Source organism: Hemiscyllium ocellatum, chromosome 2 (assembly GCF_020745735.1).
Source record: "Hemiscyllium ocellatum isolate sHemOce1 chromosome 2, sHemOce1.pat.X.cur, whole genome shotgun sequence".
Classification (NCBI taxonomy): Eukaryota; Metazoa; Chordata; class Chondrichthyes; order Orectolobiformes; family Hemiscylliidae; genus Hemiscyllium; species Hemiscyllium ocellatum.
In genome coordinates, this window is record NC_083402.1 from 3,219,704 (window position 1) to 3,247,117 (window position 27,414).

The 27,414-nt window shown below is 41.7% G+C and overlaps 1 protein-coding gene across 1 annotated transcript; it reads right to left on the reverse strand.

The window, feature by feature from the left end:
• On the reverse strand, positions 1-27,407 carry LOC132829780 (uncharacterized). Its single transcript, XM_060847147.1, has 2 exons — positions 20,057-27,407; positions 1-11 (listed from the first exon to the last, which is right to left on the reverse strand). The coding sequence occupies exons 1-2, from the start codon at positions 27,405-27,407 to the stop codon at positions 1-3; spliced, it is 7,362 nt and encodes a 2,453-aa protein (XP_060703130.1).
• Between the last annotated feature and the right edge of the window lie 7 nt (positions 27,408-27,414).

Consider the following 27,414-nt stretch of genomic DNA (forward strand, 5'->3'; position numbering starts at 1 on the left):
TCACAGGAAAGCTAAAAAGAGGAAATAAAAAGATAATACATGAACACTAAGCATTCCAAAGAAAAAGTGGAATAAATGTTGGAATGAAAATTCAGTCACCTCTCAATCTTCTCCTCTCTAATGAAAACAGCCTCAAGTCCCTCAGCCTTTCCTCATAAGACCTTCCCTCCATCCCAGGCAACAACCTCGTAAATCGCCTTTGAACCCTTTCTAAAGCTTTCACATCCTTCCTATAACATGGTGACCAGAACTGTACACAATACTCCAAGTGCAGTCACACTAGAGTTTTGTACAGCTGCAGCATAACCTCATGTCTCCGAAACTCAATCGGTGTACCAATAAAAGCTAACACACCGTATGTCTTCTTAACAACCCTATCGACCTGGGTGGCAACTTGCAGGGATCTATGTACCTGGACACTGGGATCTCTTTGCTCATCTACACTACCAAAAATCTCACTTTTAGCCCAATACTCTTTTTTCCTGCTGCTCCTTCCAGAGTGAATCACCTCACACTTTTCCACATTAAACTCCATTTGCCACCTCTCAGCCCAGCTCTGCAGCTTATCCATGTCCCTCTGTAACCCACAACAACCTTCAGCACTATCCACAACTCTACCTACCTTAATGTCATCCGCAAACTTACTAACCCATCCTTCTATGCCCACATCTAAGTAATTTATAAAAATAACAAAAAGCAATGACCCTAAAACAGATCATTGCAGTACACCACTAGTAAGTGAACTCCAGGATGAACATTTCCCATCAACTGCACCCTGTGTCTTCTTTCAGGTAGCCAATTTCTGAACCAAACCACTAAATCACTCTCAATCCAATGCCTCTTGTATTTTGTGCAATAGCCTACAGTGAGGAACCTTATCAAATGCCTTACTGTTATGAAGATGTGGGTATACCTTTAAGTGAGTTAAAAGCAGCAGAACTACCAGACACAGCACTAAGTGTTCTCAAAAAGGTAACAATGTAACACTGGGTCAACAATTCAATTAGTTTGTTGCTTGGAGACAAAAACAAATTTGATTTCAGTTTAAATTATACCCGAGAGATAATAAACTCCAACAAGTTTGAGAAGAGTATATTGACCACCTTAAAAGCCAATGACACATTTCGATGCTCTGGAGTATAAGACCGGGCAAATTTGAACAGTTGAGGGGAGACCTGCCACATCCTAGCATGTACGAGATGCCTTAAAAAAAACTCTCTTAAAGTCCCTTTTTGATCAGTAACCTGTAACACAGAAATTCCTAACAAGGAGAAAAGAAGACACAGGAAGATCCGAAGACAAGAACCTACAGCTGCCTGGTTTTGAGATAAGGAGTGTTGTTTTGTAAATTTTAATTGGGAGCTTTATCGGACTAATATTATAGCAGGGAAGCTAAAAGATAGGTTAGAGAAAGAAACTGTAAATAGTGGTTAGTTAATTATTCTTTGTTATACTTTAAGAAATAAAGTTGTCAATTTTTACTTTAAATAGTTCTTGGCCACTCAATTTTTACAGACTACTGCACAGAATAAATCTTTTCTGTGTTGCTGGTTTTAAATTAAGCAGGAGGGTTTATCCCGTATCGTAACAGTTTGGATGCTTGGGTCTGTGATCTGAACTGGTTTAGAGAGACTTGAATAGATTTGGGGATATGTAAAATCCCGGCAGATTTAAACACTTGCAGGTTAGTGTCCTAGATCTTTAAATAAAATGTAGGCGAGACAATTTGTTTAATTTCAGTGACTTGTAGTATTTGAATTAAAAGTGAGAGAAATGGCTTTTAAATTGCTGAAGAGGTTCTGGGATTTGAAGATGATTCTTAAATTTGCCAAGACAGTTGAGAAGGAAAGAAAAAGGCCATACCTTTAGAATTAGCAAAAAGGTTAGATTTGGATTTAACCTAGGACAAAAGTAAAGCTGAAATTGTAAGGGAATTACTCAAACACTTAGGTGTGTCAGAAAAACAGACAAGTGCACTCGAGGTAGAAAAACTTAGATTACAGTTGAGGAAAATGGAGTTAGAAGGCAAACATGGGAGAGAGAAAGAGAAAGAGAGAGAAGAGAGAGAGACGAGAGAATGTTCTTGGCTGAGCAAAGAGAGAGAGGGAAGTGATGAGAAAGAGAGAGAAGAAAGGGACAGAGAAAGAGAAAGAGTGAAGGGAGGGAGTAAGAGAGAGAGCAGAGAGAAAGTTGAGAAGTTGCAAACTTAGTCAGCAAAGTCAAGTGAACAGGATGGAGATTAAAAAAGAAGTTAGTGATATATATAAATATGTCAAAATTCTGCCACATTTTGATGAGAAAAATGTTGAAGCTTTTTTTTATTTCATTTGAAAAATTGGCTAGGAAGATGGAGTGGTCTGAGGGTTTATGGGTAATGCTACTTTAGACTAAACTGGTAGGCAGAGCTAGTGAGGTATTTGCTGCACTGTAAGATGAGGGGTCAAGAGATTATGATGAGGTTAACAGGCTATGTTAAGTGTTTATGAATTGGTACCAGATGTATATAGATAGTTGTTCAGAAACATAAAGGAGGAACTAGGTCAGACTTATGTTGAGTTCGAAAGAATTAAACATAGACAATTTGATCGATGGATGCATGCTTTGGAAATAGATAGGACATTTGAGGCTTTAAGAGAGATTATTCTGCTAGAGGAGTTTAAAATTCACTTCCAGAGATGGTAAGAATTCATGTGGATGAACAGAAAATTCAGGAAGTGAAAAGGGCAGCAGAATTAGCAGATGAGTACATGTTGGTCCATAAGACAAGTTTCCGGCCAGAACTTTGCCATGTGAGGGATAGAAATTGAGAGAAAGGGAGATCCGACACTCTGAAACCAAGAGTCGAGTGCACTGGTAAGATTTTACACTGGTTAAAGATGCCCAAGAGGGTGGCCAGGAGGTGAAATGTAATGGAGTGGGACACAGAAAATTACAGCGCCAGTGGTTTCAGAAGGGCACTGGGACAAGGTGCCAGAAGGTGGGACACGTAAAGACACAGTGCTGGTCATTAAAGAAAGTCGCTGTGGGAAAAGATGTGGTAAAAGAAGCTAAGCCAGTGGCATTAGTGAAGGTAGTAGAGGAGACCCCAAGAAGAGCCAAGGAGCTACAGGAGAGTGCACAGCCTGGGCAGGGGCTGGGTATGGAGTTAGTACCTGAGCTCTACAAAGAATTTGCCTCTGTGGGTAAAGTTTACTCAGTAGGAACAGGGGGAGAAGGACAAGAAGTTATAATTGTGAGAGATACACAATCTAACCAGTCGCTGATAGCAAGGGATGAGTGAACATGCACTCTTCCTGAACTGTTACCTGAGAGAGTGCTAATTTGTGGGATAGATGGACAGAAATTTAGCACTTCCTTTATTCCCGATGAAGGGCTTTTGCCCGAACCATCGATTTTCCTGCTCCTCGGATGCTGCCTGAACTGCTGTGCTCTTCCAGCACCACTGATCCAGAATCTGGTTTCCACCATCTGCAGTCATTGTTTTTACCTAGAAATTTAGCATTGTCCTATGTAAGATCAGGTTGGAGTGGCAACTTAAGACTGTGGAAGTTATAGTGGGAGTGATTGACAGAGTTGAGAGTGTGGTGCTGGAAAAGCACAGCAAGTCAGGCAGCATCCGAGGAGCAGAAGAATCAATATTTCGGGCATAAGCCCTTCATCAAGAATGAAGCTTGTGGGTTGGGGCTGAGAGATTAATTGGAGGGGTGGGGGGGGGGGGGGGGGGAGGGGTGTTGGGGAGAGGTAGCTGGGAGATTGACAGAGTGTCAGTTCTAGGAATTCCGTTTATTCTTGGGAATGAGTTGGCAGGATCCAAGGTGGGAGTGACACCCTTTGTTGTGGAGAAGCCCAAGGAAGACCAAGAAACTGAGGAGTTAAGGCCGAAATATCCTGGTATTTTCCTAGACTGTGTGGTAATCAGATCCTACTACCATAAATCACAGCACAAAGTGAAAAGTAAAGAGAACAATGAAGGAGCTGAGGTTCAGTTAGCAGATACCTTGTTTGATGTAATGATGCAGGAAAAACCTGAACAGGCAGAGTGTCAGACAGAAGCCTGAAAGGCTAAGAGACTTGCAACTGCATGACAAGACATTAAAAGCTATATGTGTGGGTGCACTCTGAAAAGGAGGCTGAGAACATTCCGGAGGGTTATTATCTGAAAGATAGACTCCTCAGACAGAAATGGAGACCACGGCAGGTTAGTGCAGAGGAGAAATGGGCAGATGTGCACCAGATTGTGTTGCCGGTAGCACACAGACAGGAGGTGTTACAGGTAGCACATGAACTACCTGTAGGAGGTCACCCAGGGGTACAAAAGGCACAGGCTAAGGTACAAAAACATTTTTATTGGCCTGGAATGCATAAGGATGTGGATAACTTTTGCTGTATGTGTCATACATGCCAAATGGTAGGTAAGCTACAGGTGGTAATAAAGCCAGCACCTTTGATGCCAATTCCTGCATTGGAAGAACTCTTCACGTGGGTTATAATTTATTGTGTAGGTCCCCTCCTGAGAACTAAAAGTGGGAACCAGTACATGTTAACCATAATGGATGTGTCTCCCAAATGTCCAGAGGCAATTCCATTACAGGGTGGTAGAGGAGTTAGTAGCTTTCTTCACGTGGTATGGGCTACCCAGAGAGATTCAGTCAGACCAAGGGTCAGATTGTACTGCTTGGCTGTTTAAGGAGGTTATGGATAGCTTTGGTATACAGCACTTTAAACCCAGTGCGTATCATCCTGAATCCCAGGGAGCTTTAGAAGGGTTGCATCAGACCTTGAGGACCATGTTAAAGGCGTACTGTCAGGATTATCCAAATGATTGGGATAAAGGTATCTCATTCATATTGTTTGCCATTAGAGATGTCCCAAATTAATCGACTCAGTTCACTCCCTTTGAGTTAATATTTGGTCATGAAGTGAGAGGCCTTTTGAAATTAATTAAAGAAAGATTGACAGAACCTATGTCGGAGCTCTCACAATTAGATTATGCATCAGAGGTGAGGGAGAGAGTAAATCGAGTAGGTGAGTTAGCTAAACGGCACCGAAAGAAGGCAAGTGTAGAATGAAGCAGGTGGCAGATTAAAAGCTCTGAGATTCGGATATTTACCCAAGGGATAGGAGATCCATTCAAAGCCAGGTTTAGTGGTCCCTATCAAATTGTGAAAAAAGTTGAGTCAGGTAAACTATTTAGCAAAGGTGCCAGATAGAGAAAAAATGGGTATGTCATGTGAACATGTTGAAACCGTATTACACTAGTGAGAAAGATCTGAAGTAACAGGTATTAGTTACTGCCCCGCAGAGTGAGGAATCAAATCCAGATGATATGGATTTTGATGTGCCTCAAAATAGTTTAAAAATTGAAGAAGTCCTTGAGGAGTGGAATAGATTAGTAAGTTATCTGTGTCAGGAGCATGGAACAGAGTTGAAAGATTTATTATTACAGTACAAGGACATATGAAAGAATCAGGTGGGGTGGACTAATGTTATTGTTCATGAATTAGACGTAGGAAATACTGCTCCAATAAAACAACACCCCTTTCGGCTTAATCCTCTCAAAGCCGGACAGGTCCACATGAAGGTGGAGGCCATGCTCAACAAGCACATCGTCGAACCAAGCCAGAGCAAGTGGAGTTTGCCGATTGTCTTAGTTCATAGATTCTGCGTGGATTATCGGAAGGTCAACGCTGTTATAAAATCGGACTCATATCCAATTCCTAGATTGGAGGACTGTATCAAGAAAGTTGGACAAGCCCGTTACATCACCAAGTTGGACTTAATGCATGGTTAATGGCAGGTACCTTTAGCAGAGAGGGCAAAATACATTTCTGCATTTGTAACCCCAAATGGGCTACATCAGTTTAAAGTGATGGTCTTTGGAATGAAGCATGTACCCACCACATTCCAAAGACTCATGAACAGAGGTGTGGCTGGGTTAACAAACTATGCAGTCTATTTGGACATTATAGAGATCTTTAGTAAGTCCTGAAAAGATCACTTGATACATTTGTCAGACCTCTTTGAACAACTATGATAAGCAAAACTTAAATAAAACAGAATTTGCAAAAGCAGAGGTGACGTTCTTGGGACATAACATTGGTCACGGAAGGTTGACCCCACGGAATGCAATGACATAGGCCATTGAGGAATTCCCACGACGAACCTCTCATTGAATACAGGGAGAACTAGCCATTTGGATACAGAACTGGCTCAAAGGTAGAAGACAGAGGGTGGTGGTGGAGGGTTGTTTTTCAGACTGGATGCCTGTGACCAGTGGAGTGCCACAAGGATCGGTGCTGGGCCCTCTACTTTTTGTCATTTACATAAATGATTTGGATGCGAGCATAAGAGGTATAGTTAGTAAGTTTGCAGATGACACCAAAATTGGAGGTGTAGTGGACAGCGAAGAGGGTTACCTCAGACTACAACAGGATCTGGACCAGATGGGTCAATGGGCTGAGAAATGGCAGTTGGAGTTTAATTCAGATAAATGCGAGGTGCTGCATTTTGGGAAAGCAAATCTTAGCAGGACTTATACACTTAATGGTAAGGTGCAAGGGAGTGTTGCTCAACAAAGAGACCTCGGAGTGCAGGTTCATAGCTCCTTGAAAGTGGAGTCACAGGTAGATAGGATAGTGAAGAAGGCATTTGGTATGCTTTCCTTTATTGGTCAGAGTATTGAGTACAGGAGTTGGGAGGTCATGTTGCAGCTGTACAGGACATTGGTTAGGCCACTGTTGGAATATTGTGTGCAATACTGGTCTCCTTCCTATCGGAAAGATGTTGCGAAACTTGAAAAAGTTCAGAAAAGATTTACAAGGATGTTGCCAGGGTTGGAGGATTTGAACTACAGGGAGAGGCTGAACAGGCTGGGGCTGTTTTCCCTGGAGCGTCGTAGGCTGAGGGGTGACCTTATAGAGGTTTACAAAATTATGAAGGGCATGGATAGGATAAATAGACAAAGTCTTTTCCCTGGGGTCGGGGAGTCCAGAACTAGAGGGCATAGCTTTAGGGTGAGGGGAAAAGATATAAAAGAGATGCAGAGGGTGGTATGTGTATGGAATGAGCTGCCAGAGGATGTGGTGAAGGCTGGTACAATTACAACATTTAAGAGGCATTTGTATGGGTATATGAATAGGAAGCGTTTGGAGGGATATGGGCCAGGTGCTGGTAGGTGGGACTAGATTGGGTTGGCATATCTGGTCGGCATGGACAGGTTGGACCGAAGGGTCTGTTTCAGTGCTGTACATCTCTATGATTCTATGAAAGAGATGCTTCAATTATTAGGACTCAGCAGATTCTATTGGAACTTTGTTCCAAACGTCAGCAATGTAGTGACATCGTTAACTGATTTGCTGAAGAAGAACAAAGTTTCCGTGGACAGGAGCATGCCAGGAGGCATTCGACCACTTGAAATCAATACTAGCCACAAACAAACCTTTCAAACCTTTTAATGTCAAACTGCCAGTTGGTTACTTTTCGAAGAAGGTCAACATCCACGAGAGGAAATACTTCACAATCAAAAAGGAACTCTTGAGTTTAGTACTGGCCTTACAGCATTTCAATTTGTATATCACGAACAATGTGTCGGAGACGATTGTATACGCTGACCACAATCCGCTTAAATTCTTAGAATCTTTTAAAGGTAGGAATATGAGACTATCCCGTTGGAGTCTTATATTACAAACTTTTACTTTTAAAATCGTACATATTGAGGGTTAGAAGAATGTAATCACAGACATGTTATTGCAGATTTAACTGATAGAGTTTCGATGAGATTTGTCTTTATTTACTGTTTTATGTCTGTATACACAGGTGTAAGGGAAGATGTTAAGGTGAACTTATATGAAAGTTATCTGTATCTTAGGGTAATGTGTTTAAAAAGTAGAAAAAAAGAGACTATCTTTTCATCATGATAGTTCATTTTTTTCTTAAGGGGGACGTGTTATGAAGATGTAGGTATTCCTTTAAGTGAGTCAAAAGCAACAGAACTACTGGACACAACACTAAATGTTCTCAAAAAGGTAACAATGTAACACTGGTTCGAATAATTCGATTAGTTTGTTGCTTGGAGACAAAAACAAATTTGAATTCAGCCAATCAGTTTAAATTATACCCGAAACATAACAAACTCCAATTGAGTTTGAATTTGTATATTGACCGCCTTAAAAGCCAATGACACATTCCGATGCTCTGGAGTATAAGACTGGGTAAAATTGAACAGTTGAGGGGAGATCTGCCACATCCTAGCATGTATGAGATGCCTTGAAGAAAAACTCTCTTAAAAGTCCCTTTTTGGTCAGTATCCTGTAAAGCAGAAATTCCTAACGAGGAGAAAAGAAGACACAGGAAGATCCGAAGACAAGAACCTACAGCTGCCTGGTTTTGAGATAAGAAATGTTGTTTTGTAAATTTTAATTGGGACTAATATTATAGCAGGGAAGCTAAAAGATAGATTAGAGAAAGAAATTGTAAACAGTGGTTAGTTTATTATTCTCTGTTATGCTTTAAGAAGTAAAATTGTCAATTTTTACTTTAAATAGTTCTTGGCCACTCAATTTTTACAGACTACTGCACGGGATAAATCTTTTCTGTGTTGTTGGTTTTAAATTAAGCAGGAGGGTTATACGTGTTGTAACATTACTGAAACCCTGAAACACCACATCAACCGCTTTACCCTCATCCATCTGTTTTACTCACCATCGCAAAGAACTTAATAAGGTTTGTGAGGCATGACCCACACTTCAAAAAATCATGTTGACTGTCCCTAATAAACTTATTCCTCTCTAGATGATTAGAAATCCTATCTCTTTTAACCTTTTCCAACACTTTGCCTATAACCAAAGTGAGGCTCACTGGTCTATAATTACCAGGGTTGTCTCTACTCCCCTTCTTGAACAACGGAACAACATTTGATATCCTCCAGTCTTCTGCCACTATTCCAGTAGACAATGATGACATAACGATCAAAGCCAAAGTCGCGGAAATCTCCTCCCTGGCTTCCCAGAGAGTCCTAGGATAAATCTCATCTAGTCCATGGACTTAACTATTTTCACACTTTCCAGAATTGCTAAAACCTCCTCCTGGTGAACTTCAATCCTGACTAGTACCTCAGTATTCTCCTCACAACATTGTCTTTTTCCAGTGTGAATACTGACTTAGTGCTTCTCCTAGCTCCTTGGACTCCCTGCACAACTTCCCACTACTGTCCTTGACTGGCCCTAATCTTTCTCTAGTCATTCTTTTGTTCCTGATATACCTATAGAAAGCTTCAGGATTTTCTAAGATCCTATCTGTGAATGATTTGTCATGTCCCCTTCTAGCTCTTTGCTCTCTCTTTAGGTCTTTCCTGGCTAACGTGTAACTCTCAAATGCCCTAACTGAGCCTTCACGTCTTATCCTAACATAAGCATTCTTCTTCCTCTTGACAAGAAATTCAACTTCTTTAGTCAATACATATAACCTTTTGGTCATCCTTTTGGGTGGCATGGTGGCTCAGTAGTTAGCACTGCTGCCTCAGAGCGCTAGAGACGTGAGTTCAATTCAAGCTTTGGTCGACTGTCTGTGTGGAGTTTGCACATTCTCTCTGTGTCTGCGTGGGTTTCCTCCCACAGTCCAAAGATGTGCAGGTTCGGTGAACTGGCCATGCTAATCTGTCCAAAGTGTTCAGGGATTTGCTGTGTTCAGGAAGTTCAGGGGTAGGGTAGGCTGGATGGGAAGCTCTACGGAGGATCAATGGGCCAAATGGCCTGCTTCCACACTGTAGGGAATCTCTTACTGTGGGAGATCTTGTTGTCAACTGTTTATAGTTCTAATATCAAGTCTTGGTTCATTTTAACATTCAAAACTGCAAACTAGAACTAGGAAGTAGGTTTTTCAGCCACTCTAGCCTGCTCTGCTATTCATTAAGTAACCGACTATTCTGTTTGTGTAATGAAGTCTACGCTCCCCCTCTACCCCTAGTACTCTTTGCTTCACCTGCCTATCACAAATCTATTTTCCTCATATTTAAAAGCATTCAAAAACCTCAGCTCAACCACCTTTTGAAGTTGAGGGTTCTAAAGTTGCACAATACTCTGAGAGAAAAAAATTCTTCTAATCTCTGCCCTAATAGGAAAAGCCACCTTTAACTGTTTTATTGCCTTAACCTTAGTTAGATTTTGTAAATCAGTCAGGAATTTCTGTTCCATTTGTAAAAACAATTTAGTGGCTTTCATTTGGTTTTATAATATGATAAATCTGTTGTCTGACCTTTCACTCTTTATCAATTATTAGTCTGGATCCAATAGCTCAACTCCAAGACAAACATTACAACTGTAGCGGTTCACAAAGGCAGTTCATCACCACCTTCTCAAGGGCAACTAGGGACGGGCAATAAAACTCTGGCCAAACAGAAACACTCATGTCACACCGATTGAATATAACAAATTGGACTAATGCACTGGTCATTAAGGGCCTCTATTCCATAGATTGCATCACCAGTTTGTATAAATGCTTTGATTGAATTACTAAAAATGGCCAATTCTTTATTTTATGTCCTGTTACCCAGAACAAAATAAACTTTTACTAAGCTTCTTTAATTAACTCAAAATAATACAAATAATACAATTATTATAATATAAACTTCCTCTTTAAAACAAGACTGAAAACTGGTTAGAATTTAAATTCCAATCCAGTTTAAAGCTGTACCCACTGGTACACTTCAGGCTACATAAAAGACAGAATGATGACAAAAATGGCAGTTTAAAAGGGCGAATCAGAGTGTAGTTGAGAGTCATCACAATGGAATTCTGGGAGATGTTGCCATGGTCATCATGATTGTACAGACCTCCACAGGATATCACTGAGAGGCATTCTGGAAATGGCACTGCAGTCACCACAATTGGAGTAAACATCGCAGAGGGATTGGAGAGTGGTTAAGCCCCCTTCCCACCTCCACTAACCAAAAAAAGGGTATTTTGAGGAGGTCTGGAAAGGTTTTCATCTCAGGAACTGCTGTGCTGAGGGATAGTGTCATGTGAGGAAAAGTGCCGAGGCGTTGAGTTGGAAGACTTTGGTGGGAACGGGCTATGGTGAGTCAAGAGTGTAGTGCTGGAAAAGCACAGCAGGTCAGACAGCATCCGAGCAGCAGGAAAATCAATGTTTTGGGCATAAGCCCTTCATCAGGAAGACCTGCTGCATTTTTCCAGCACTATATTCTCGACTCTGATCTCCAGTATCTGCAGTCCTCACTTTCTCATAGGGGCTATAGTGAGGCTCAGGTAAGGGCTTTTTCTCCCTTGTTTACAGCAGTGGGGATGGAAGCTAGAGCAGTTGCATGCTCCTCTTGCAGGATGTGGGAAGTCAGGGTCACTGGCAGTGTCCCTGCTGATTTTACCTGTGAAAAGTGCACCCAATTCCAGCTCCTCACAGACTGCATTAGGGAACTGGAGTTTTAGCTGGAAGAACTCCAGAACATATGGGAGGCTGAGGGATTGATAGTTACAGGAAGGTAGTCACACCTAAGTTACAAGATGAAAGTAGCTGGGTGACCGTCAGGAGAGGGAAAGGGAATAGGCAGACAGTGTAGGGAATCCCTGTGGCCGTTTCCCTCGATAATAAGTACACCACTTTGGATGCTTCCAACCCACCAGGGAAAGCCACAGCAGCCAGGTCTCTGGCACTGCGCCTGTCTCTGTGGCTCAGAAGGGAAGAGAGAAGAATAGGAGAGTGATAGTGATAGGAGATTCAATGCTTAGAGGAACAGACAAGAGATTCTGTGGCTGAGAATGATGAAGAGCTTATGCCCGAAACGTCGAATTTCCTGTTCCTTGGATGCTGCCTGACATGCTGCGCTTTTCCAGCAACACATTTTCAGCTGCAAAGATATTGGTCCCCCTTGAGTTCAGGTGTAACCCATCCCTTTTGTGCAGGTTATACCTTCCCAAGAAGAGAACCCGATGATCCACGAATCTGAAACCCAGCCCCTTGTACCAACTCTTCAGCAGTGAGCAGAGAGACTGTGAGGAAGGGTAGTTTAAAATGCCAAGAGGATGGCAGTCCAGGCAGAAAGGAAGAAGGAAACAATACAGAGACCAGAGCGAAGGTTAGAAAAGAAAAAAGTAAAATTTGGCAACAAAATCAAAAGACAAAGAGATTGCTAGATTCTAAAGGGGCAATACGTATAACGGAACTTTGACTGAATGTCTGTAGTATTCAAAACAAACTGCAAATGTGTTGCTGGTCAAAGCACAGCAGGTCAGGCAGCATCTCAGGAATAGAGAATTCGACGTTTCCCACTTTTCCCACCTGTTTTTATATTCTGTGCTAGTTTACATTTGTAATCTATCTTTTCTTTCATTATTGCTTGTTTCATGGTTCTTCATTGCTTTTTAAAGTTTTTCCAATCTTCCTGTTTCCCACAGCTCTTGGCTATTTTGTAAGCCTGAGCTTTTAATTGGATGACTTTCTTTACTTCCTTAGTTATCCAAGGCTGGCTCTTCCTACCCTTGCTATCCTTATTTTTGACTGGAATAAACTTTCCTTGGCACTGTGAAAAATCTCTTTGAAAGTTCATCACTATTCTTCAACCATACCACCATATAACTTGTGTTCCTTGTATAATTTAGCCAACTCCTACTTCATCCCATTATAATTCCCATTGTTAAACATAAAACCCTGGTTTTAGATGATACTATTTCATTCTCCATTTGTATCTGAAATTCAATCATTCTGTGATCACTCTTTCCCAGAGGATCCTTAACTTTGAGATCATTCATTTTACCTGTCTCATTACACAGGACCAGTTCTAAGGTTGCACGCTCTCTTTTAGGTTTGGTAACATGCTGTTCAAGAAAATGATCACAGATGTGTTCAATGAACTCCACTTCAAGACTGCCACTACTGACTTGAGTCAACACGCACGTTAAAGCGCTCCATGACTATTGTCGTTCCATTCTTACATGCGCCATGTAGAATTATTATTGAATAGTGATGAACTTTCAAAGAGATTTTTCACAGTGCCAAGGAAAGTTTATTCCAGTCAAAAATAAGGATAGCAAGGGTAGGAAGAGCCAGCCTTGGATAACTAAGGAAGTAAAGAAAGTCATCCAATTAAAAGCTCAGGCTTACAAAATAGCCAAGAGCTGTGGGAAACAGGAAGATTGGAAAAACTTTAAAAAGCAATGAAGAACCATGAAACAAGCAATAATGAAAGAAAAGATAGATTACAAATGTAAACTAGCACAGAATATAAAAACAGGTGGGAAAAGTTTTTATAAGTATATAAAATGGAAAAGATTGGCTAAAGTGGACTTAGGTACCTTGCAGGATGAGAAAAGGGAATTAATACTGGGTAATGCTGAAACAGCCAAGGCCTTGTATAACTATTTTATGTCAGTCTTCACAGTGGAAAGTGTGCCTAACATGCCAAAAAATGAAGTTAAAAATACGATGGGAGGTGAGGATCTCAATTCAATTGTTATCACTAAAGGGGTAGTGTTGAGCAAGGTCCTGTCATTAACTGTATATCATTTCTGCAACTGATCTATATCCTGCTGTATCCTTTCACAACCTTCTACACTATCCACAACTCACTGATCTTTGTCTCGTCAGCAAACTTACTTACGCACTCAAAGACATTTACATGTATCACAAAAATCAAAATTCCCAGTATGGATCCCTGTGGAACACAACTAGTCACAGACCTCCAGCTTGAAAGCCACCCTTTCACCAGTACCCTCTGCCTTCTGTGGGCAAGCCAATTCTGAATCCACACAGCCAAGTCACAAGAGATCCCATGCCTACCACGATGGACTTTGTTGAAAGCCTTACTAAAATCCATGTAGGCAAAATCCACTGCTCTATTTTCAACAATCATCTTTGCCACTTCCTCTAAAAATTCAATCAAGTTATTAAGGCATGACCTGCCCTGCACGAGGCCCTGCTGACTGGCCCTAATTAGGTCATGCTTTCCATACATCTCCAATAGTTTCCCAAAGACTAGAACTAAAACACAGTTTAAAAATGAAGGTGAACAGAGATAAAAAGGATTGTTCCCTCTCAGGGAGCTGTGATCCTTTGGAACTATAATTCCGATGAACAGAACATACAGGATCATTTTTAAGACAGAGATAGACAGATTCTTAACTATCATGAGAGTAAATAGTTGTCAGGAATGCTGAGTTGAAGCCACAATCAATTAGCTTTGATATTTTTGAACAACAGCTCAGGCTAGAGAGGCCAGGAATTTAGTCCTATTTGTAATTTGTATGATTATATGTCCTTATTGAAGACTTCAACCAGGATTGTTTGAGGTAAAGATCCTAAAGAAGGGCTTGTGCCCGAAACGTCAAATTTCCTGTTCCTTGGATGCTGCCTGACCTGCTGCACTTTTCCAGCAACACATTTTCAGCTTTGATCTCCAGCATCTGCAGACCTCACTTTCTCCCCTTGTTTTAGGTAAAGGAAATTGATCTGAATCTGAATATATGAGGCATCTATTTCCCTCTGGAAAGCTTCAGTTCAACTTACCTCCACCCAACTGTCAGACAGTGGGTTCCAGATCTCAATCATTCTCTGCATGATTTTTAAAAACTCTTCTTTTGCAAATTACTTTAAAACCTGTGCTCTCTTTTTCTTCAGCCTTTAAAAGTGGGACCTGTGAAGATCATACCTTTTTTGTTTTTATTTTCTGAAAATAATTTCTTTATTTTCATGAGGACCAAAATGTGAAAAAGAATGCTGCTTTATCCAAGAAAATATAGCAGGAGATGTTGTAGCTTAATGCAAGTTACTGAAACCTTGAGTTACTGAAACGCATTGTGAGGTTTCTTTTACACCTTCCTTGTTCAGGCAGTGGGAGAGGATTCTTGGCCCCTCGGCACTGTGGCTGGGAGTACAGGTAGTTTTGCCAGAGAGAGTCTGTTGGCTGGTTTGTAATCCAGGACCAACTATATGGGTCAGAAGTGCTATGCGTGACAATTCTCTGAATGGCTGCTAGGCAGGTGAGCAGCCTGTGTGTGAATAATACAGCGGTGGAAAGCTGCAAACTCTGAAAAAAGACAACACCTTCTCTCTCTGGAACAGCTTTAGAATTGGGGCCTTGACTGTAAGGGGAACGGACAAATGGTTCTGTGGCTGTAAACAAGACTCTTGAATGGTATGTTGTCTTGCTGTTCTGGGATGTGTCAGAGCGACTGCAGGGCATTCTGCAATCGTGGTACAACAACAGGGATACAAAAAGGAATGAAGTCCTGCAACTGGAATTTAGAGAGTCAGGTGGTAGATTAAAGAAGATGACAACTAAGGTTGTAATCTCTGATTCCTTCCAGTACCACATGCTATTGTATAGGAATAGGAAAGCAGGTCAGATGAGCACATGGTTAAAGGGGTGGTGTAGGAGAGACAACTTTAGATTTTTGGATTTTTGGGACAGTTTCTGGGGGAGATAGAACCTGTACAAACTAGATGAGTTGTAATTGAATCAGAATGGGTCCAATATCCTTGCTGGGAGGATTTCTTGTGCTGTCAGGGAGGTTTAAACTAATTTGGCAGGGTGGTGGAGCACGGAGCTGATGTAAAGGAGCAAGCTTCAGTCAGATTCAGAAGGGATACTAGGACAGTATAGCGGACAGAGAAGACATGAGCATGAAAAGGCACAAGGGAGGGTTGGAAAGCTAAATTGTGTGTATTTTAATGCAAGAAGCCTGACTGGTAATATTGATGAATTTAGAGCGTTATTGGGAATTTGAAAATGTTGCAATAACTGGGACATGGAGGGCAGAACTGGTAGCTCAACAATCCAGGCTAATAGCAGCTGAAGGCACGATAAGAGGGGAATGTAACAGAATTGGGACATTCCATTACTGATAAAAGAAACCATGGCTGTATTAATGAGGGAGGAATTCTTAGAAGGCTCTTCAAGTGAGGCCATCTGGGTAGAACTTAGAAATATAATAAGGGTCATGACTTTGCTGAAATTATGCTACAGGCCTCCCAACAGTCAGAGGGAGACAGAGCAACAGATGTAGGCAAATCACAGAGAGGTGTGACAGGAATAGGGTTATAGAAGATTTCAACTTTATGAACATTAATTGGGATGGCCTTAATGTAAAAGGATTAGTTGGGGTGGAAGTTTTAAAAGTGCATCCAGGAGATCTTTTTATGCAATTACGAAGATAGTCCTATCAGAGATGGGCAGTGCTAGAGCTAAGTCGAGACTGTGGTGCTGGAAAAGCACAGGTCAGGCAGCATCCCAGGAGCAGAAGAATCAATGTTTCGGGCATAAGCCCTTCATCAGGAATGACAGGAGTGCTAGAACTAATCCTGGGGAATGAAGCCAGTTAAGTGGTTGAAGTGTTAATGGGCAAGCATTTTGGAGATAATGGTGTAAGTTTCAAAGTCATTATACAAAATGGTAAGGATGGTGTAGAATCAAGTGTCTAAATTGGGCAAGGTCAATTTCCATATAGTAAAGTCATAAAGTCATAGAGATATACAGCATGGAAACATACCCATCGGTCCAACCCATCCATGCCGACCAGATATCCCAACTTAATCTACTCCCACCTGCCAGCACCCGGCCCATATCCCTCCAAACCCTTCCTATTCATATACCCATCCAAATGCCTCTTACATGTTGCAATTGTACCAGCCTCCACCACTTCCACTGGCAGCTCACTCTATACACGTACCACCTTCTGTGTGAAAAAGTTGCCCCTTAGGTCTCTTTTATATCTTTCCCCTCTCACCCTAAACCTATGTCCTCTAGTTCTGGATTCCCCGACCCAAGGGAAAAGACTTTGTCTATTTACCCTATCCATGCCCCTCATAATTTTGTAAACCTGTATAAGGCCACCCTTCAGCCACCGATGCTCCAGGGAAAACAGCCCCTGTTCAGCCTCTCCCTACAGCTCAAATCCTCCAACCCTGGCAACATCCTTGTAAGTCTATTCTGAACCCTTTCAAGTTTCACAACATCTTTCCGATAGGAAGAAGACAAGAATTGCATGCAATATTCCAACAGTGGCCTAACCAATGTCCTGTACAGCCACAACATGGCCTCCCAACTCCTGTACTCAATACTCTGACCAATAAAGGAAAGCACACCAAATGCCTTCTTCACTAAACTACCTGCTACTCCACTTTCAAGGAGCTATGAACCTGCACTCCAAGGTCTCTTTGTTCAGCAACACTCCCTTGCACCTTACCATTAAGTGTATAAGTCCTGCTAAGATTTGCTTTCCCAAAATGCAGCACCTCGCATTTATCTGAATTAAACTCCATCTGCCAATTCTCAGCCCATTGGCCCATCTGGTCAAGATCCTGATGTAAGATCTTCGCTGTCCACTACACCTCCAATTTTGGTGTCATCTGCAAACTTACTAACTGTACCTCTTTTGCTCGCATCCAAATCATTTATGTAAATGACAAAAAGTAGAGGTCCCAGCACCGATCCTTGTGGCACTCCAGATTTGGCAAACATAGATTGGCAGCAGTTACTTGCAGCTAGATCAACATTTAGAAGTGAGAGACTTTTGAAAGTATTATAGTGAGTAATCAGAGCAGCAGGTTCCTCTAAGAGTGAAGGGCAAGGGAAGCAAGTCTAAGGAACCCTGGATGTTAAGAGATATAAAATATTAGATAAAGAAAAAGAAAGAAGCACATGTCAGGTACAGTGCATTAAAAACAGGGGATATCCTTCAAGAGAATAGAGTGTAAAAGATTGCTTAAAAAAAATTTAGGAGCATAAAGAGGGGCCACAAAATATCTGTGCCAGATAGGACCAAGGAAAACTCAAAGGCTTTTTATAAGTACATTAAGAGTAAGTGGAGTACCAGGGAAAGAGTGGAGCCTATTAGAGACCAAAAGGGAAACGTATGTGTGGAACCAGATGTCATAGGTGAGATCTTAAATGAATATTTCTAATCTGTGGTCACAGCACAGAAAGACATTACAGCTGGGGATTACATTTGGGGTGGTGAGGTTCTGGAACATGTTAAGATTAATCAAGAGGAAGTATTCTGTGATGTAGGATTAAGCAATATTTTGAAAGGCAGGGTTGATCAGGGATAGTCAGAACAGGTTTGTTGGAGAGAGATCCTGTCTGGCAAATTTAATTGAGCTTTTTGAAAAGGTGATTAAATATATTGCTGACGATAGTGCTGTTGATGTGGTTTACATGGATTTCAGTAAGGTATTTGAGAAGGTCTCGTATTATAGGCTGGTCCACAAAATGAAAGCCTCTGGCATCCAAGACAATTTGCAGATGGGATCCAAAATTAGCTTACCAACACAAGACAAAGAGAGGAAGGTTGTTTTTGTAAAAAGGAAGCCTGTGACCAGAGGTGTACAACAGGGATTGGTACTGGGACCTTGCTGTTTGTTGTGTACATTTACGACCAGGATGTGAATATAGAAGGTATAATTACTAAGTTTGCAGATGACTTGAAAATTGGAGATGATGTTGATAGTGAGAGGGATGGTCTGATATTGATTAACTGGTAAATTGCACGGAGCAATGGCAGAAGGTATTTAATCCTAATAAGTGTGAGATGATTTGGGAGGCCTGATAAAGGACGGTTGTACACAATGAATGGTAGGTCCTTAGGGAGTGCTGAGGAACAAAGGGACCATGGTATTTGAGTCCAAAGATCCTTGGAAGTGTCAGCGCAATTAGGTAGGGCATAGAGGAAGGCAGGAGCAGGAAAGTCTTGTCACAACCTAATATATCATTGTTTAAGCCATAGATGGAATACCGTGTGTAGTTCTAGTTGCTACACTATTGAAAGAATGTGATTGCACTGGAGATGGTGCACAGGAGATTCACCAAGGCTATTGCCTGGAATGGAATATCTAATTTACAACAAGAGACTGGGCAGGCTGGGTTTGTTTTCTCTAGAGCAGAGGATGCTAAAGAGAGATCTGATTGAGGTACACAAAAATGTGAGAGGCATATTGAGAGGAGATCATGTCACTGTTTTTCCCATGGCAGATATATCTAAGGCCAGAGGCCATAGTTCAAGATAGGGAGTTAGTGGTTTAGAGGAGATCTGAGAAAAATACTTTCCCCCAGGGGGTGGAGGAAATCTGGAACATGCTGCCTGAGAGGCTGGTGGAGACAAGTGCTCTCACAATATTTATGAAACATCTGGACAAGGACTAACAATGCTATGGCATAGTACATTGTGAACCAAGTGCAAGTAAATGGGATTATTGTAGTTTGATTTTTGTTGGTTGGAATAAACATAGTGGTTCGAAGGGCCTGTTTCAATGCTGGATGATTATGTGATATCTCAGAGTATTATGTGGACTGATGCTTTTGAATTGTGTTCTGTCAATATTTTATTATCCAATTATAACACCTATTTTTTTATTTGACTATCTATCTGTACCTGTATGCAAGGGTTTTAGAAGGTATCAAGTAAAAGTTAAACAGTCATAAATGATAAGTTTCATTTGTTTGTCTGTGTTCAGACCTGAGTTATTTGTAATGAACAGTTTTTTTTGTTCTGTGCAGAAACCTGGTCAGTGTTTTCTATTAACACGATTGTCAGGCAGGTGAGTAACAGAGCTTGAGTAATTTGATTAAATATTTAATGTTAGTAACTAATATGGGAGTACTGGGCCTGCACTATTAGTGCATTTTACCAAATGGGTTGTGACAGAATGTCTCCGTATCTAGTCTTCCACACCCCTCATAATTGTGAACACTTTTACTCACATACATATTAATTCCTTAAATTTGATCTTCTGCAGGGACATATTTAACTCCTCCTCAGTCTCGTATATACATTCCACATCCTTAGTAACTTAGTCAACAATACAAATCCTATTTCAGTTTACATTAACTAAGCCTCTAATTACAATATTTTGAGATTACTACTATAAAGTAAATAAAATATGGTAATGACAATCACAAAGTGCATCCAGCACAGACTTACATCTCCAGTCAATTCATTGGATGAATTTGGACCCTCAGAAGATATTTCCATGTTTGAAACCCCTTGTTTTCTTTCACTTATAAACAAAACAGAGAATCTTGAAATAGATGAATTGCTTGAAGGAACTGCAATACTTGAAAGGGTCTCATTGATAGAAGTGTTGGTAATTGCAAGCACACTTGTGATTAATTTAATGCCGGCATCTTTTGGAGTTGTATTGGTGACTGCACTTTCAGGAGCAAGCATTGTGATGTTGGTGACTCCAGATAGATGAGCAGGTGAATCCATGTCAATAGTTTCTAGAGTGATAGAGTTGTCCACAGTCTCAAGGGCAAGTAAACCATTGCCATTACTCCTAGTTTCAGGAACAGTTACATTAGTATTGATAACCACAGGATAAGAAATGTTCATATTACTACTTTTACCTATCGTCTCTGGAGCAACTGAGCCAATATCATTGCCTGTAATTATAGCTGTAGTCTTATTGTTGATATTGTTCATGAATTTATTTGCAATTTTACTGGTGTCATTCCCCACTGTCTCAAGACTGATTGTAATGCCAACACTGGTCTTGGTGCCCATGGTTTCAGCTGTTGTTGCATTGTTGATTGAGCCCACTACCTCAAGGGCAGTTGTGTCCTTGTTGGTCAGTTGAGTCTCAGCGGTAGTTGCATTGGTGTAGGTGCTCCGAGGCTCAGTTTGAATTGGATTGGTGTCATTGTCCATTATTTTTATCATAGCAATATTTGTGTTGAGCCCCTGGCTTTGAACAGTTGTATTGTTCTCAGCTTTCCAGTCTTTTGGGTTGGTTGACTTGGAATCATTTCTCACAGTCTTGGAAATGGTTGACTTAGTGTCTGTCTCAGTTTCAAGAGTGAGTGTATTGGAGTCTGTGCCATTAGGTTCAAAAGTGCAATTATTGGTATTTGTACAGTTGTTCTCAAGAATGGTTATATTGCTATCACTGCTGATGGCTTCAAGGATAGTTGTATTTGTGTTGATGTCTCTGTGGTTGTTCCCAGGAATCCAAACCATTATGTTGATGCCAATGCCTGCATTTCCAGCAGCAGGTAGATGAGTATCATTGTTCTGGTTGCCCAGACCCTCAGTAATAGTTGTTTTGACATTATTCTCTACAACATCAGGAACAACAGCTTTTGTGTCATCACCCATGTTTTTATTGGCAGTTGTATTTATGAATGTAGCCTTAATTTCAGAAGTATTCCTACTTATATGGGATGGCATTGTCTCAGGAGCACCTACACTGATGTTGCTATTGGTCACCTTTTCAGTATTTTCAGGGATGGTTATACTTGTGTTGGTCTCTTTAATTTCAAGACTGCTTGCACCTGTGTTGTTGACCATTATTTGAGTGATTGTATTGGTGTTATTGACCATTGTTGCCAGAGTGGTTATATTTGTTTGGAAAACCATAACTTTAGGAATGGTTGCACTGGTATGGGCTTTGATAGTTTCAGGTGTGATTGCATTAGTGTGGATGACCATATCTTCAGGAACAGCTATATTGACCTGAGTAGCCATAGTTCCAGGAGCAGCTGAATTGATGTGTGGTATCATATTGTCATAAGTGGTCCCATTAGTTAGAGTGGGTAATGTGGTAATATTGATTTTGGTGTCGATAATTTCCGTAGCAGCTATACTGGTCTCGGTGACCCAATTCTGAACAGTGACTGTACTTGTCTGGTTGATCATTGTGTCAGTTTTGAATCTACTGGTGCTAATACTCTCTATCTCATCTGTGGTTACATGGGTTCTTGCAGGCATAGTCTTGACAACACTTGTACTTATTGTGGTACCCACAGTTTCAGGAGTGGACTTATTAGAGTCAATGTTTAGCGTTTCTGGAGTTGCTGAATCAGGGTCAATGATTTTAGTTTCATGAATGGTCGAGTCACTGTCGTTATCTGTAATCTCAGGAGTAGTTGCATTTTTCTTGATGCTTCTAATTCCACGAATCATTTTGCTAGTGTCATTGTCCATAATTCCAGTAGGAATTATATTAGAATAAATGCTCACATGTTCAGGAGCAGCTGTAGAATTGTTTATGCCTCTAGTTCCAGCAAGGCTTGAAGCTGATACATTAACCATTAATTCAGAAGTGGATATGTTGAAATGTGTGCCTTTAGTTTGAAGAATATTTGAATAGATAGTATCGTTCATGGTTATGGAAATATTCACACTGATGTTGCTTCCTATATGGCCAAAGGTGGTTGTATTGCTGAGGTTGAATATTGTTTCTGGAGCAGCTACATCTGCAGTCTTTCCAGTATATTCTGACTTCGGTATACTAATATTTGGCTCTTTTGTTTCAAGGATTGCTAATTCGTTATTACTGACCATCATCACTTCAGAGTTCACATTGGATTCATTAACAATAGTTCCTAGAGACTTTGTTTGTGTACTGCTTTCATTAGTCTCAACCAAAGGTACATCAGTGTAATTTTTAAGGGGGTCAGGAATAGAATCATTGACTGCAGTTCCTGAAGTGGTTGCATTTGTCTTGTTAATAGTTTGAGAACTGGTTATGTTTGAGTGATTAGTGATGGGTTCAAGAACTGTTATATTTGTGTGGGCAGAGCTAACGCCTGAAATACTTGAATTGGTGGAAGTGCCCCTAATTTCAGGAGCAGTTCTATTGATGTTGGTGATGACAGTTTCATGGGGTGCAGATTTTGAAAGGGTGCTTAAAGTCTCAAGAGCAATTGTTTTGGTGACGTAAGCCATGCTTTTCTGAGCACTTGTACTGGTATGACTGGACATGGTTTCAGGAGCAGTTGTATTGGTGTGGGTGGACATGGTTTCAGGAGTAGTTGCGTTGATGTGGGTGGACATGGCTTCAGGAGCTGTTGTATTGGTGTGGGTGGACCTGATTTCAGGAGCCATTTTATTAGTGTTGGCTGATATGCTTTCAGGAGCTGTTGTTCCAGTCAGGATGAACATGGTTTCAGGAGTAGTTGCATTGGTGTTGGTGGACATGGTGTCAAAAGCAGTTGCATTAGTCTGGGTAAACATGGTTTCAGGAACAATTGCTTTGGTGTGGGTGGACATGGTTTCAGGAGCAGTTAGATTGGTGTGTGTGAACCTGAATTCAGGAACAGTTGTATTGATATGGGTGGGCATAGTTTCAGGAGCAGTTGTATTGGTGTGGGTGGAAATGGTTTCAGGAGCAGTTGTATTGGTGTGGATGGACATGGTTTCAGGAGCAGTTGTATTGGTGTGGGTGGACATGGTTTCAGGAGCAGTTGTATTGGTGTGGATGGACATGGTTTCAGGAGCAGTTGTATTGGTGTGGGTGGACATGGTTTCAGGAGCAGTTGTATTGGTGTGGATGGACATGGTTTCAGAAACAGTTGTATTGATATGGATGGACATGGTTTCCAGAGCAGTTGTATTGATGTGGATGGTCATGGCTTCAGGAATAATTATATTGGTGGGGATGGATCTGATTTCAGGAGCTGTTGAATCTATGTGGGTCGACATAGTTATAATGTTCTGGGTGGACATGGTTTCAGGAGCAGTTTGATTGGCGTATGTGGACTTGAATTCAGAAGCTGTTGTATTTGTCTGGGTGAATATAGTTTCAGGAGCAGTTGTATTGTTGTGGATGGACATGGTTTCAGGAACAGTTGTATTGGTGTGGATGGACATGGTTTCAGGAGCAGTTGTATTGGTGTGGATGGACATGGTTTGAGGAACAGTTGTATTGGTGTGGATGGCCATGGTTTCAGGAACAGTTGTATTGGTGTGAATGGACATGGTTTCAGGAGTCATTATGTCAGTGTTAGTGGACATCTTTTCAGGAGTAGTTGCATTGATGTGGGTGGACATGGCTACAGGAGCTGTTGTATTGGTGTGGGTGGACCTGATTTCAGGAGCCATTTTATCAGTGTTGGCTGACATGCTTTCAGGAGCTGTTGTTCCAGTCAGGATGAACATGGTTTCAGGAGTAGTTGCATTGGTGTTGGTGGACATGGTGTCAAAAGCAGTTGCATTAGTCTGGGTAAACATGGTTTCAGGAACAATTGCTTTGGTGTGGGTGGACATGGTTTCAGGAGCAGTTAGATTGGTGTGTGTGAACCTGAATTCAGGAACAGTTGTATTGATATGGGTGGGCATAGTTTCAGGAGCAGTTGTATTGGTGTGGGTGGAAATGGTTTCAGGAGCAGTTGTATTGGTGTGGATGGACATGGTTTCAGGAGCAGTTGTATTGGTGTGGGTGGACATGGTTTCAGGAGCAGTTGTATTGGTGTGGATGGACATGGTTTCAGGAGCAGTTGTATTGGTGTGGGTGGACATGGTTTCAGGAGCAGTTGTATTGGTGTGGATGGACATAGTTTCAGAAACAGTTGTATTGATATGGATGGACATGGTTTCCAGAGCAGTTGTATTGATGTGGATGGTCATGGCTTCAGGAATAATTATATTGGTGGGGATGGATCTGATTTCAGGAGCTGTTGAATCTATGTGGGTCGACATAGTTATAATGTTCTGGGTGGACATGGTTTCAGGAGCAGTTTGATTGGCGTATGTGGACTTGAATTCAGAAGCTGTTGTATTTGTCTGGGTGAATATAGTTTCAGGAGCAGTTGTATTGTTGTGGATGGACATGGTTTCAGGAACAGTTGTATTGGTGTGGATGGACATGGTTTCAGGAGCAGTTGTATTGGTGTGGATGGACATGGTTTGAGGAACAGTTGTATTGGTGTGGATGGCCATGGTTTCAGGAACAGTTGTATTGGTGTGAATGGACATGGTTTCAGGAGTCATTATGTCAGTGTTAGTGGACATCTTTTCAGGAGTAGTTGCATTGATGTGGGTTGACATGGCTACAGGAGCTGTTGTATTGGTGTGGGTGGACCTGATTTCAGGAGCCATTTTATCAGTGTTGGCTGACATGCTTTCAGCAGCTGTTGTTCCAGTCAGGATGAACATGGTTTCAGGAGTAGTTGCATCCGTGTTGGTGGACATGGTGTCAAAAGCAGTTGCATTAGTCTGGGTAAACATGGTTTCAGGAACAATTGCTTTGGTGTGGGTGGACATGTTCTCAGGAGCAGTTAGATTGGTGTGTGTGAACCTGAATTCAGGAACAGTTGTATTGATATGGGTGGGCATAGTTTCAGGAGCAGTTGTATTGGTGTGGGTGGACATGGTTTCAGGAGCAGTTGTATTGGTGTGGGTGGACATGGTTTCAGGAGCAGTTGTATTGGTGTGGATGGACATGGTTTCAGGAGCAGTTGTATTGGTGTGGATGGTCATGGCTTCAGGAATAATTTTATTGGTGGGGATAGGTCTGATTTCAGGAACTGTTGAATCTCTGCGAACTGATACAGTTATAATGTTCTGGGTGGATATGGTTTCAGGAGCAGTTTGATTAACGTATGTGGACTTGAATTCAGAAACTGTTGTATTGGTCTGGGTGAATATGGTTTCAGGAGCAGTTCTATTGGTGTGGATGGACATGATCTGAGGAGCAGTTGTCTTGGTGTGGGCTGACATGGTTTCAGAAATAGTCGTATTGGTGTGGATGGACATGGTTTTCGGAACAGTCGAATTGGTGTAGGGGGATAGAGTTTCAGGAGCGGTTGTATTGGTGTGGATGGATATCGTTTCAGGAGAAGTTGTATTGGTGTGGATGGACATAGTTTCAGGGGCAGTTGTATTGGTGTGGATGGACATGGTTTCAGGAGCAGTTGTATTGGTGTAGGTGGACATGGTTTCAGGAACAGTTGTATTGGTGTGGGTGGACATGGTTTCAGGAGCAGTTGTATTGGTGTGGGTGGACATGGTTTCAGGAGTCATTATGTCAGCATTAGTGGACATCTTTTCAGGAGTAGTTGCATTGATGTGGGTGGACATGGCTTCTGGAGCTGTTGTATTGGTGTGGGTGGACCTGATTTCAGGAGCCATTTTATCAGTGTTGGCTGATATGCTTTCAGGAGCTGTTGTTCCAGTCAGGATGAACATGGTTTCAGGAGTAGTTGCATCCGTGTTGGTGGACATGGCGTCAAAAGCTGTTGCATTAGTCTGGGTAAACATGGTTTCAGGAACAATTGCTTTGGTGTGGGTGGACATGGTTTCAGGAGCAGTTGCATTGATGTGGGCAGACATGGTCTCAGGAACACTTGTATTGGTGTGGGTGGACCTGATTTCAGGAGTCATTTTATCAGTGTTGGCTGACATGCTTTCAGGAGCTGTTGTTCCAGTCAGGATGAACATGGTTTCAGGAGTAGTTGCATCCGTGTTGGTGGACATGGCGTCAAAAGCTGTTGCATTAGTCTGGGTAAACATGGTTTCAGGAACAATTGCTTTGGTGTGGGTGGACATGGTTTCAGGAGCAGTTAGATTGGTGTGTGTGAACCTGAATTCAGGAACAGTTGTGTTGGTATGGGTGGGCATAGTTTCAGGAGCAGTTGTATTGGTGTGGGTGGACATGGTTTCAGGAGCAGTTGTATTGGTGTGGGTGGAAATGGTTTCAAGAGCAGTTGTATTGGTGTGGATGGTCATGGCTTCAGGAATAATTTTATTGGTGGGGATGGATCTGTTTTCAGGAGCTGTTGAATTTATGTGGGTCGACATAGTTATAATGTTCTTGGTGGACATGGTTTTAGGAGCAGTTTGATTGGTGTATGTGGACTTGAATTCAGAAACTGTTGTATTAGTCTGGGTGAATATGGTTTCAGGAGCAGATCTATTGGTGTGGATGGACATGGTCTCAGGAACAGTTGTATTGGTGTGGGTGGACATGGCTTCAGGAGCTGTTGTACTGGTGTGGGTGGACCTGATTTCAGGAGCCATTTTATCAGTGTCGGCTGACATGCTTTCAGGAGCTGTTGTTCCAGTCAGGATGAACATGGTTTCAGGAGTAGTTGCGTCCGTGTTGGTGGACATGGCGTCAAAAGCTGTTGCATTAGTCTGGGTAAACATGGTTTCAGTAACAATTGCTTTGGTGTGGGTGGACATGGTTTCAGGAGCAGTTAGATTGGTGTGTGTGAGCCTGTATTCAGGAACAGTTGTATTGGTATGTGTGGGCATAGTTTCAGGAGTAGTTGTATTGGTGTGGGTGGACATGGTTTCAGGAGCAGTTGTATTGGTGTGGGTAGAAATGGTTTCAGGAGCAGTTGTATTGGTGTGGATGGTCATGGCTTCAGGAGCAGTTGTATTGGTGTGGGTAGAAATGGTTTCAGGAGCAGTTGTATTGGTGTGGATGGACATCGTTTCAGGAACAGTTGTATTTTTGTGGATGGACATGGTTTCAGGAGCAGTTGTATTGGTGAAGATGGACATGGTTTCAGGAACAGTTGTATTGGTTTGGGTGGACATGGTTTCAGGAGCAGTTGTATTGGTGTGGGTGGACATGGTTTCAGGAGCAGTTGTATTGGTGTGGGTAGAAATGGTTTCAGGAGCAGTTGTACTGGTGTGGGTAGAAATGGTTTCAGGAGCAGTTGTATTGATGTGGATGGTCATGGCTTCA